This window comes from Chiloscyllium plagiosum, chromosome 19, assembly GCF_004010195.1.
Source record: "Chiloscyllium plagiosum isolate BGI_BamShark_2017 chromosome 19, ASM401019v2, whole genome shotgun sequence".
In the NCBI taxonomy this organism is placed as follows: domain Eukaryota; kingdom Metazoa; phylum Chordata; class Chondrichthyes; order Orectolobiformes; family Hemiscylliidae; genus Chiloscyllium; species Chiloscyllium plagiosum.
In genome coordinates this window covers 55,903,842-55,916,519 of record NC_057728.1, presented here as the reverse complement: position 1 = coordinate 55,916,519, position 12,678 = coordinate 55,903,842, and the positions used below count along the sequence as shown (strand labels likewise).

General features: G+C 43.7%; 1 protein-coding gene across 2 annotated transcripts in view; it reads left to right on the top strand.

The window, feature by feature from the left end:
• Positions 1 to 12,678, top strand: part of tbk1 (TANK-binding kinase 1) — a 46,894-nt gene that overhangs the window by 604 nt on the left and 33,612 nt on the right. The window contains exons 1-4 of one of the 2 annotated variants that reach the window (XM_043709952.1): positions 295 to 1,239; positions 4,140 to 4,261; positions 6,787 to 6,927; positions 11,064 to 11,193. In XM_043709952.1, coding sequence (XP_043565887.1) covers positions 4,175 to 4,261; positions 6,787 to 6,927; positions 11,064 to 11,193 — 358 coding nt within the window. In that variant the 5' untranslated portion in view covers positions 295 to 1,239; positions 4,140 to 4,174. Of the gene's footprint in view, positions 1 to 294; positions 1,240 to 4,139; positions 4,262 to 6,786; positions 6,928 to 11,063; positions 11,194 to 12,678 lie in introns of those variants that run through there. The other variant, XM_043709951.1, reaches the window with a different exon arrangement.

The following is a 12,678-nucleotide window of genomic DNA, read 5'->3' as shown; positions in this document are numbered from 1 at the left end:
ACTGATCCCCCCCCTACCCCCGCAGACTGATTTAACCCCCACCTCAGTCTGACTCCACCTTCTCTCAAAAAGACCAAAGGATACAGTAGCAGAGTTAGACTATTAGGCCCATCAAATCTGCTCCACCATTTGATCATGGCTGATATATTTCTCAAACAGCAAGCCAGGCAGCATCAGGGGGTGGAGGAGTCAATATTTTGGGTATAACTCACCTCCAGTCCTGATGAAGGGTCTCAACCCGAAATGACGACTTCACCACCTCCTGCTGCTGCCTGGCTTGCTGTGTTCTTCCAGCCTCCTGCTTGTCTACTTTGTAAACCAACATGTTTCTCAATTCCATTCTCTAGCCTTTTCCTTGATCCACGTTAATAATCAAGACCATATCTCTGTCTTAAAGACACTCGATGACTTGGTCTCCACTGCCTTCTGTGGCAACAAGTTCCACAGATTCACCACCCTCTGGCCAGAGAAATTCCTCAGCATTTCAGTTCTCAAGTCCCAGTCTGTTCTACTAATGGAAACATTTTTTCCGTATCCACTCTATCCAGGCCTCTCAGTGTTCTGTAAGTTTAGATGAGATCTCCTCTTCTAAACTCCCATCGCGTACAGACCCAGAGTCCTCAGCTGCTCCTCATATGATCCCTGGAATCATTCTTGTAAACCTCATCCTCCAACACCAGCATATCTTTCCTTAGAGATGGGACTGAAAACTGCTGTAGTCCCCCTCAATCAGGGTTATTTTCTGCTGGTGTTCCAACACTTCCCAATCCTCGGGCTTTCAACTAATCTTCACATCCCTGTATGCCTTTCCTTTACTTTGATGCTGTCCCTGACTTCCCTTGTCAGCCATGGTTGCGTGGTCCTCTCTTCCTTCCTTGGTATGAATTTCTGCTGGGCCTCCTGAATATTGCCCAGAAACACCTGCCATTGGTGCTCCACTGTCTTCCCTGCTAGGCTCCCCTTTCAATCAAGTCTGACCCCTTTCCCCATAGTCTGACCCTCTCCCCTCCCCCCACAGTCTGACCACCCAACAATCTGTCCCCCTCCCCTGCCTCCCCACAGACTGACTTCCTTCCGACCATCTGATCCCCCTGCCTATCCCTACTCACCCCACAGCCTGTCCATCCCCACAGTCTGACCCTCCCACTCCCCCAAAGCAGAAGTCTGCGCTTGTCTGTATTGAGCCAGGCAGTTCCTTGGTGAGAGCACATCGAAAGTTTCATTGATTTAGTGCACAAGGTAATATTGTTACAAATCTGTGTCTTACAACAGTGCCTGAGCTTCATGCCCAGTCAGTCGATGTGATGCTTCAGGGATGTGATGAGAGAAATGAGATGCTGTCCCAATACAGTATTGGCAATTTTCTTTTGATGTACAAAGCTTATCAAAATGTCACTAGGCTACAGAGAGCTTGAGCGTTGAAGAGGCACGCTGTCCATGCTTTTACATCTTGTCCTTATCAGGGCAGGCATGCATTTGGTAATCAGGTGTCTGTCACGGTGAGTGCAGGATTAAGACAGTCTACTGTCTGTCTCTGTCTCAGCAGTAATAAAGCTCATTAATTGGCAACATCTTCCCAAATCTCACGTCTGTTAGCTCACAAGCTGGTTTCTGTTGCACTGATTTGAATGTGTCCTAAATGCAGGAATATTCTGATTGCTAGTGTTTTCCTGCCAACTAAATTACTGCGTTTACACCTTATTATTTAGTGTATTTCCTTTATTAGTTAGTGCTGCTAACAAGGAGTGCAAGTGAGCTAACTGTTCTTGCTGCACAATTGTTTTCTGTGATCAAGCTCTCTCATCTTCTTCAAAGTAATATTGCTTTCATCAGTTTTTTTGGGATAATTAATTGCACGCCCTATTTAAGAGCACTGAAACATTTTTGCGGTGTTTGTGGTGCTAGGTAAATGCAAGTTATTTGACCATGTAGCAAAAGCCCTGAAAACCTGAGTTGAAAGCTGTCGCCGTTGCTGAGAAATAATTTCCAAGATTTTTGGGAAGGAGACGAATCACAATGAGGCTATTCAGCCCTTTGAGCCTGTTCCGCTTTTCAAACAGCTCATGGTTAATTTTCGGCCTCTTGGATACTTTTCCCACTATCCTCATGTCCCTTGATGTCATTCGTATCCAGAAATCTGTCAGTATCCATCTTGAACATGCTGAATGACTCAGTCCCCAAAGACCTGCATGGCAGAGAATTCCTGAGTGAAGAAATCCGAAATGGCCTGACCCTGACACTGAGAACATATTCCCTTTTACTAGACTCAACGACCAGGGGAATCAGCTTACACATATCCACCCTGTCAACGCCTGAAAACTTCCATGAGCTCAACTCTCGAGAGTTGACCAGTTTGCTTAAACTCTTCTTTTGAGCCATTTCTGCCATCCCAAAGATATTTTATAAGAAAGCCACAAAATATGTGAACCAAAGAATGGATTCATTGAGAAAATTGAGCTGCACCTTTTGAAACTTTGATTTTGTACAACACAAAGAAATGTCCTTCACTTTCCAAATCCAACTAATGACGCTGCCTCAGTTTGGCTAGAATGTTCTCTGCTTATCTAGGAACAGGTGCAGGTTGATAGAGTCAAACTTTGATCACAAAGCAATTTATGGGAGCACTTTTAGAGTTTAACTAGCTAAGTCTGTGTCATTTGTCAGCACTGAGTGGTGGTGAGCTTCCTGCCATTTTGTTCTCCTCAAGTCTTCTTGAGAAGACCACCTCCTCAAGGTGATAGATATGGGACAGATGTTAGAAGTAATTTCTTTACTCAGAGAGGAGTAGGGGCATGGAATGCACTGCCTGCAACAGTAGTAGACTCGCCAACTTTAACGACATTTAAGTGGTCATTGGATAGACAAATGGATGAGAATGGAATAATATAGGATAGATAGGCTTCAGATTGGTTACACAGGTCAGCGCAACATCCAGGGCTGAAGGGCCTGTATTGAGCTATAATATTCTATGTTCTGTGTTCAGTACTGCATTAATTGTGTTGGTAAGGAGAACTTTGCAAGATCACAGGGTTGCGTTTGTTGTCTTTTTCAGCGCCTAGGTCTGTTCTGGTACTCTGTCTAATTTAATTTCTTTTTTGAAGCATTGCAGTAGTTTGATACAACTGAGTGGTTTGCTAGGCCATTTTAAAAGGGAGTTAAGAGTCAACCACATTGCTGAGAGTCTGAAGTCATGTTTAGGCCATACATAGTAAGACTGGCAAATTTCTCTTCCTTGAGGTTGTATCAGATGAGCTTTTGCAACAATCGGCAATGGTCATACTTAGATTTTTAATTCCAGATTGGGAGAGTTTGCATGAAAAAAAATTGATTCAGGTCTGGTCCCCAGAACATTACCTGCCTCTCTGGGTTATTAGTTCAGTGCCAATACCAGTCCACGATTATCTCCCCTTAAAGGATTAACTCAAAATGAGTAGGAAATACCCCCATCTCCCAATGTCAGGCATCTACTGCCCCCAGGTTCTGATAGTTACCCAGTCAGTCATCAGCAGTGCTTTGTCTGGCTCAGGGAGTAGATAGCTGTGGAAACCTCCTGCTCTCTTTCAGTGGGAAGTTTCAGATTCTCATCACCTTCATTGCACTGGTCAGTTGTCAGAGTCACTCTGAACACTGCTGCATTTGGTTGGGTCTGGCAAGGCTGATGTGATCTAATCTTGTTCTTGATGAAATGATTATGCTCATCCTCCCCTCAGTAGTTCTTTGGACTACTGATCAACTGTGAATTCTGTTAAACAGGGAATTTCTAGTGATTCAAATTGGTGACTTACTTTGGTGAGTTTAGAGTCCTTTGCATGGTGTTTTATGGTTGTGTTTTTGGGAAGGAGTTAGTATAACATGCTCAAGGTGTCGAATGACCTTGTGCGTATTCTTAGGAACAGGAAAATGAGCTGAGCCTATTCACCCTGAAACAACTGTATTGCATTGTTCAAGGATATAATTTTAAAATTTGGAATGATAATCAAGCGTACCCTTCTAACTCCTCCATCAAGGGACTGCATTCTCAAGTCGACCTGATTACAGAGCTGCTATAAGGGGCATCCCAGAATCAAGCCTGCTGAAGTAGTTGAGAAGTGGCTGCTTCTGAATCTGAGCTTCGATTCACTCATGTGCTTTCTCCCCAGGTTTCCAAGCCAAAGAGATTTCAGACACTGCAGTCATGCAAAGCACATCAAATTACCTGTGGCTCATCTCTGACATCCTTGGGCAAGGAGCCACTGCTAATGTCTATCGTGGGCGGCATAAGGTGGGTTGTGCAGGTTCACTATTAAAGAAACTTCCCAATGTTTCCACATTCTCCCTCCACAGAAGCTGTCTGGCCTGCTGAGCTTTCTATGTTCATTTGAGAATTACACAGGGGCAGGTTGTAGGTTCAGCACTTCATTAATATCTCTAGATTAACTTTGAAACCTTTGTTTTAGAATGCCGGCTGTTTCTCAGATTAACCTGAATCTGTATTTTAGTTTAAATGGGCTGGTCGCACTTCTTTTTCTCAGAAGTTAGATTTTGTTTTCTTATGAGGTCACATTATGCAGAATTTATAGCTAGTGCAAACAGAATTTAATGGAATCATCTGGACTGATTTTGACACTGAGAGAGAATCAGGGCCGAGTTGTCCAGATGTAATCTTTTCCTGATGGACTCCAGTTTCTTTCGCCTCTCCCAAGAGTTAACAGTGGGGAACTGTGGTGTTAGCAAGGTTGACATCATGATGCTCAGGGGTATAAAGAGTTTGGAGCAAGCTTGTCGCATCAGTTGACCCTTCATTTTTCTGTGCTCAGAAGGGTCAACTGCCAGCATCCTCAGAAGCTACAGTATGTGCATATTTGTATAAATCCAACAGCAACTAGTAATTGTTGGATTACTGTGACCTAGGCCTAGGCCACAGTAATGCCTATTTGCACTGGCATCTAGTTGATAAAATGCACTCAAAATGGTGGTGCTGATTGGCAGGGGGACACAGAAAATTGGGGCTTTGTGCGATTAAGTATAGATTACTGTGTGGTGCTGAAAAAGCACAGCCAGTCAGGCAGCGTCTGAGGAACAGGAGAGTCGACGTCTCGCACCTAAGCTCTTCATCAGGTTGGAGCTCTTCCTGATGAAGAGCTTACGCTCGAAACATCGACTCTGCTGCTCCTCCTCAGATGCTGCCTGACCGGCTGTGCTTTTCCAGCACCACACTTTTCGACTCTGATCTCCAGCATCAGCAGTCCTTGCTTTCTCCTGAGTATAGATTATGTAGAGACAGCGCAGTGGTTTCTGAAGATCAGCCTCGAAAGTTGACTGTACTATGTTTTTCATGAGGAACAAACCTTTTTCCCATCATTGAAGTATTTTCAAATTGCCTCATTATTCAAGAACTTCCCATCCCCACAGAAACCTCCCTGTTTGACTGGAAATCACATGACATGTACTATCATCATGACACTACTGGTAAATGGAGAAGTATTCCAGACCCTCATTAATTTAGGATTACCTTGTTTCATTCACGAAGGCTGCTTGTTTCAGTCTTTAAATGAACAGTATTTTTGGGTTTTTAGCTGGTTACCGCGCAGTAAGACCTTTGGCCCATGATCCAATTCCCTTTTTGAACACCTCAGCTGAACATATATTCATGACAAGTCTGAGGCAAAGCATTTCAGATCCCAACAGCTTGGTGCACGAAAAGGTTTGTCCTTAGACCGATGACCAAAAATCCCTTGACAATATTCAGGGAAATTGTGTACTGACTACAGTTACTTCCTCAACTAATGGTACAAGTCAACAGAAACGTTACAGAACAGAAATAGGCCATTCAGCCCATCATGTCTGCACTAGTGAATATGCTAATCGTCCATTCTAATCCATAGGCTTGCAGATTACAATGCTTCAGGTTCAGTTCCAGGTTTCTTTTAAATGAGCTGAAGGTGTATTCCTCAACTAGAATGCTCATCGCTTGTCCACACCTTGCTGTTTATACAGGGCCTTGATGTGGCCACACCTTGAGTATTGTGTACATTTTTGGTCTCCAGTCTGAAGAAGAACATTCCGCTATTGAGGTAGGCCAGCGAAGGTTCACCACCCTGATTCTGGGGATGGCAGGACTGGCATATGAAGAAAGACTGGATCGAGTAGGCTTGTGCTTGCTGGAATTTAGAAGAGCAAGAGGGAATCTTATAGAAACATATGAAATCCTAATGGGACTGGACAGGCTAGATTCGGGAAGAATGTTCCTAATGTTGGGGAAGTCCAGAACTAGGGGGTCACAGTCTAAGAATAAGAGATAAGCCATTCGGACTGAGATAAGGAAGAATTCTTTCACTCAGAGTTGTGAACCTGTGGAATTCTCTCCCACAGGAAACTGTTGGGGCCAATTCATTAGATACATTCAAGAGGGAGCTGGATGTGGTCCTTGTGGTTAAAGGATTCAAGGGGTATGGGGGGAAAGTGGAAATGGGATACTGAGATTGTATGATCAGCAATCATCATATTGAATGGTGGTGCACGTTGGAAGGGCCAAATGGCCGATTCCTGCACCTATTTTTGATGTTTGTGCTAGTTGCATACATTCGTTGAGGAAAGATGAGAGAAGACTGGAGTGGAGCATAAACACCATCTACTGGTTGGGCCAAAAGGCCTGTTTCTGAGCCCTATATTTTGTCTCATCCTATGTCATGACTGTCATGTTTGTCCATGTTAGTGACTACTGTACCTTAAATAAAAAATTATTCTTGAGCTGTCTTAGTAAGAATTTGCAGCAAGTATTTGAGAGTGTTATGTAATTTCTCACAGAAAACAGGTGACCTGTATGCTGTCAAAGTATTCAACAACATCAGCTTTCTGCGCCCGATTGAAGTACAGATGCGGGAGTTTGAGGTCCTCCGGAAATTGAACCATAAAAATATTGTGAAACTCTTTGCAGTAGAAGAGGAGGTATGGAAATCACAACATTTCATTCCTTGCCTGTCTGATTGGTTTTGACATGGACTCCAAAACTCTTCACCTTCTTCAATAGAAAACCTTAGTTTGAAGCTTGCGTGAAAGTTGACCCGGGGGCACTGGTGGTGCAGTGATAGCATCCCTGTCTTGGTACCAGGAGGCCTGGGTTCAAGTCCCACGTGCCTCTAATTTTCTTTGTTCTTTGGAAAATAGGCGACAGGTTTAGATCGAAGATCTGGATCGGAGCAGGCTTGGAGGACTGAAGAGTGTGTTCCTGTGCTGTAATTTTCTTTGTTCTTTGTTCTAAGCTGTGTAATGGCATCTCTGAATAGGTTGTTTGGAAAGCAAAATGAAGCAGACCCAGAGATTGGTCTGCAGAACTGCCTGTGCTGGGTTGTGACTAGCCTATATAAGCTACGAGCAGTGGATCTGTTTTGGTGTTCAGCAATAAATGATGCTCCTTTCCGATCAGGCTTCCTGAGTCATTACACTTATTTTCTAGTTACGTCTGTGATCATTCTTCCCTAACTAGCTTTAGGGAGTATTTTAAATTTAAGTACTTTGAAGTAAAAATAACATCTTACAACTCTTGCATGTTTCCAATGTGTATCTCTGAGTCCACATCACAACTTAATGTTTACATTGTGTGCGTGTAGCAATGGATATGTTGACAGGAATCCAAAACTGACTGAAAAGAAAATGATATTAACTGGACTGAAATGAAAGTGATACTTAACTGCACTATCAAACAATGATCCGCGCTGAGTTATTCTACCTCAGTAACCCAGCAACTTTAAAGTGATCCCGCCCCAAAACACCTTCTCAATTTCTGCCAATAGAGTGGTTAATCAGTCAGCTGAACTGTTAGTTTGGAACTTCCTTATATCTGTTTATGATGCCAGTGTTGGACTTAGCCTGGAGAAAGTGAGGGCTGCAGATGCTGGAGATCAGAGTCGAGAGTGTGCTGCTGGTAAAGCACAGCAGGTCAGGCAGCATCCAAGGAGCAGGCGAATCGACTTTTCTGGCATAAGCCTTTCAGTAGGAATGAGGCTTATTCCTGATGAAGGGCTATTGCCCGAACGTCGATTCTCCTGCTCCTTGGATGCTGCCTGATCTGCTGTGCTTTTCCAGCAGCACACTCTCGACTCTGGATTTAGCCAGCACGCACCTCACACTCCCCAGAAAACACCAGAGAATCTTGAACTGATCTTAAGACAGAGCAAGGACATTAAAAAACAGGTTATAAAGTGAAAAAGAGGCTATTTCCACTAACAAGAGACTCATTTAAACAGGGGGCACACTGAGGACCTTGATTATCTGATTAACTGAATTTTGGATTATCCGAACAAGATCGCAAGATCCTGATGCTTGGCTAACTATGTTATTCAGCATTCGATTAACCAAACTCCCCACCTGTGTCCTTTGGACAATCAAGGTTCTCTGTACTCAACAAAATAACCGAAGGAGAGAGAAGGATAATTCTGCTTTTGCATTGCCTTGCAGTGTACCTCCTGGAAAGATAATGGAAGCAGATTTTAGTAAGTTTCAAAAGGGGATTTTGATATCTATTTAAAAAGCAATGTTTGCAGCAGCAAGAGCAAGGGGCGGGGTTAACCAAAAAGCTTTTTGAAAGAGAGAGTACGGGCACAATTAGCTGATTCCATGAAAAAGCTGTCACAGTCCCTTCCCAGCCAAGCTCTGTGCGAAATATTAAATCCTTGCATTAAGCCCTTCAGTGCTGATCTCAGCAGGCTTGCACATCGGTGCAAGGTTTGTCTATATGAAAAAGCCCTCACACCAATTAGTAAACTGTCACACTATTAGTCAGCCTGTGGTGAATGAAGAATATTTGAGTCTCACCGTGCTCTCACTATTCGTGTACGTTCTATGTATGAGTATGATTAAGATGCTCTTGTGGCTCTTTTTTCTTCCTTGCTGTCAATGCAGCTTTATTTTTGTGCATTTGCAAAATAGTGTATGGAGCCATCAGCGCTCCCTTGCATGTAGATGCCAGTCAGCATACTAACCGTTGTCTGATTTGGCACATGACCCAGTGCAGATGTGATGGTGTGACCGCTGCTGTATGCAAACAGCAATGTGGGGCCACAGGCGAGTGCTCAGTGGGTTCACGTGAGGACCAGGTGCAGTTATCTGTCTAATTTATGGAGTAAGATGAGGCCAACATCTGCACAGGATACTATCGTTGACACATGCATTGAGTTATATAAGATCCTGATGGTGCTTGACCTGGTGGATGTGGAAAGGAAAATAAAAGGCCATTTAAAAAGAAAGAGAAATCCTTGACTAAAGGTTATGTGTCTTTGAAATGCTCTTCCTCAAAAGGCAGTCTTTTTGAGGCAGTGGAAGGGGATGAAAGGTTGTTGGGGCAGAGGCAGAAACGTGAAGTAATCAGAAGAGCCATGATCCTGTTGAATGGCAGAGCAGACCTGACTGGGTTGTGTGACCTGCTCCAGCACCTCACTCAAAAGTTCCTGTAATTCTTGTCTAACACCTCCCTGGATCTCTCTTCCTAACTCCAGAATTTGGTCTTCCAAATTTTCATGCAATTGTGTTACTTACCAATATTGAGATGGAGGGGAGGCAGTGGTGTAGGCTTATCTCACTGGATTAGTAATCTGGAACACCAGGTTAATGTTCTGGGGGAATGTATTCAAATCTCACCATGACGGATCATCAAAAAATCTAGGGTAAAATGCTGGTGACCATGTAATCACTGTCAATTGTCATTAAAAACCAGTCTGGTTCACTAATATCCTTTCCTTCCTTTCGAGAAGGAGATCTGCCATCATCACCCAGTCTGGCTGGCATGTGATTCCTAGACTCCTAACTGCCTTCTGGGTAATTAGGGCTGGGCAATGAATGCCAGTGACATCCCATAAATGAATTAAAAAAAACAGCTGTGAAAACACCAATGAGGAAGAGTTGCATGGGCCCTCTGATCGATGAGACGTTATACCAAGGTTCCCTCCAATTCCATGGCACTGTTACAAAAGAGTAGGGCAGTTCTCCCTGATGTCCTGGCCATAAAAGGATTATCTTGCTATTTATCTTGTGGGAGCTTGCTGTATGCAAAACTGGCTGCTGTCTCTCTTGCATTGCAGCGGTGATAACATGTAAAAAGCTTTGTGATGCATGAAAATATAATAGCAGCTCTGCTTTACACTGAAACATCTGTACGTTGTGTTGAAGTGGCTGTTGGAATGAGGCTGACACACGTCCAGAAAAAGTTGACACGGGTTGATTCTAGGCAGATAGGGATTTTCAGGTGAGAGGAGATTGAATTGATTAGGTTTATGCTCATGGAATTTAGGGAATTTAGGGGAATGAGAGGAGACCGTATTGAAACGTAAGGTTTTTAGAGGAGCATGATAGGCTCGATGTGAACAGCTCATTTCCCCTTCTAGGCGAGTCAAGGACCAGAGGGCATAATGTCAGAGTAAAGCATTGCTTACTAAAGACTGATGAGGGATTTCTTCTTTCAGAATGGACCATAATACTTCGGAACTGAAATTGTCTGTCCATCCCAACGAATTTGTTCCACCATTCAATGAGATCATGGCTGATCTAATAATACTCAACTCCCTTTTACTTTCTTTTCTCTGCAGCCTGCTTTCCTTTTGTCGGTCCAACTCTTCACCTGGAAATGGTACTTGATGGTTGCCAGTTATCACTTTGTCACTCTGGTTTAATTTATACTAGTGGCATTCCTTTAGCTTCTGTATGTTTCACCCTCTTGGTAACTGCTGAACCCCACCCTACAGCTCCCTTTGTAAACCATTTGTTTTATTTTTATTCCACCTTTGCTCCAACAATTTATATTGCTTCAGTGTTTTCCACAACTGTGTGTATTTTGAAGGTCTTTGTTACTACTCATTCACCCTTTTCAACTGTTCCCTGATGTCCAGACGTGTGTTTTGCTCGGATTCCCTTGCAGCATGCTTCATTTGGTCAGTTGCAGCTAGGAGTTGATTGGCAAAGATCTCTCGTGTGGCAAGATTCCCTGGATTCCGTTTGCTAATGTGATTGGGTGATTCTACCCTCTTAAGACTTTTTGAGCAGCGGTTGTGCCAGCTTTGTTGCCTCTAAAACTTGGTTCTGTTGTACTTCAGGTCTCCAGCAGAAATAAAGTACTTGTCATGGAGTTTTGTTCATGTGGAAGCCTGTACACTGTGCTGGAGGAGGCAGGCAATGCATTTGGCCTACCCGAATCCGAGTTCCTGATTGTATTGCGAGATGTGGGTGAGTTCCTGATGATTTCACTACCCGCCAAGTATGCGGTTCACGGCCTTAATGAAAGCTAAAGTGAGGATGCTATTTCCCATGTAAGGGAAAAGTTTAAAACATTTCATTGTGCGATAGGTGGGTGATAAAGTATTCTTTATCGAAAATCCATTTGTTGAATGTCCCTGGTTATCAGCAAACTATTTTAGTTGAGACCCTGGTGCTAGAAAAGTACAGCCGGTCAGGCAGCATCCGAGGAGCAAGCGAATCGACGTTTCGGGCATAAGCCCTTCATCAGGAATGAGGGGGCAGCCCAAGGGCTGATGAAAGGCTTATGCCCGAAACGTTGATTTTCCTGCTTCTTGGATGCTGCCTGACCTGCTGTGCTTTTCCAACACCATACTCATGGCTAATCTCCAGCATCTGCAGTCCTCACTTTCTCCTAGCAAACTATTTTACTTTGGATGTAAGTTTGCTCGCTGAGCTGGACAGTACATTTTCAGACGTTTCGTCACCATATTAGGTAACATCATCATTGAACCTTAGGTGAAGCACTGGTGATATGGCCTGCTTTTTATTTATGTGTTTAGGTTTCCTTAGGTTGGTGACGTAATTTTTGTGATGATGCCATTTCCTGTTCTTTTTCTCAGGAGGTGGTAAATGGGATCCAAGTCAATGTGTTTGTTGATAAAATTCCAGTTGGAATGCCATGCTTCTAGGAATTCTTGTGCTGGTCTCTGTTTGGCTTGTTCTAAGATGGTTGTGTTGTCCCAGTTGAAGCGGTGTCCTTCCTTATCTGTATGTAAGGATACTAGTGAGAGTAGGTCATGTCATTTTGTGGCGAGTTGGTGTTCATATATCCTGCTGGCTAGTTTTCTGCCTGTTGTCCAATGTAGTGTAGCATGGCATTCCAACCAGAACTCTCTCGACAAACACATCAACTTGGATCCCATTTACCACCCCTGAGAAAAATACAGAAAATCGCGTCACCAACCCAAGGAAACCTAAACACATAAGTAAAAGTGGGCCATACCACCAGTGCTTCACCAGAGGCTCACTAATGATGTTGCCTAGTATAGCAACGAAACGTCTGAAAACAAACTTTCCAGCTCTGCGAGCAAACCTACATCCAGAACCTCAAACTGAGCTTCAAATCTTCTCAAAACTTGCAACTATTTTATTATCCGAACACTCCACAACCAAGTGGGATCAAAGTAGATTTTGCCAGTTTCTTTATTTTCCCTCCCCCCACCTTATCCCAGATCCAACCTTCCAATTTGGCACCGACCTCTTGAACTGTCCTACCTGTCAATCTTCTTTCTCTCCTATCTGCTCCACCCTCCTTTTCAACCTATCACCATCACCCTCCATCTTCATCTGCCTATCGCATTCCCAGCTACCTTTTTCCCTCAGCCCCTTGGGTCACCCCCTTATTCCTGGCGAAGAGCTTATGCTCGAAACGTTGACTCTCCTGCTCCTCGGATGCTGCCCGACCGCCTGTGC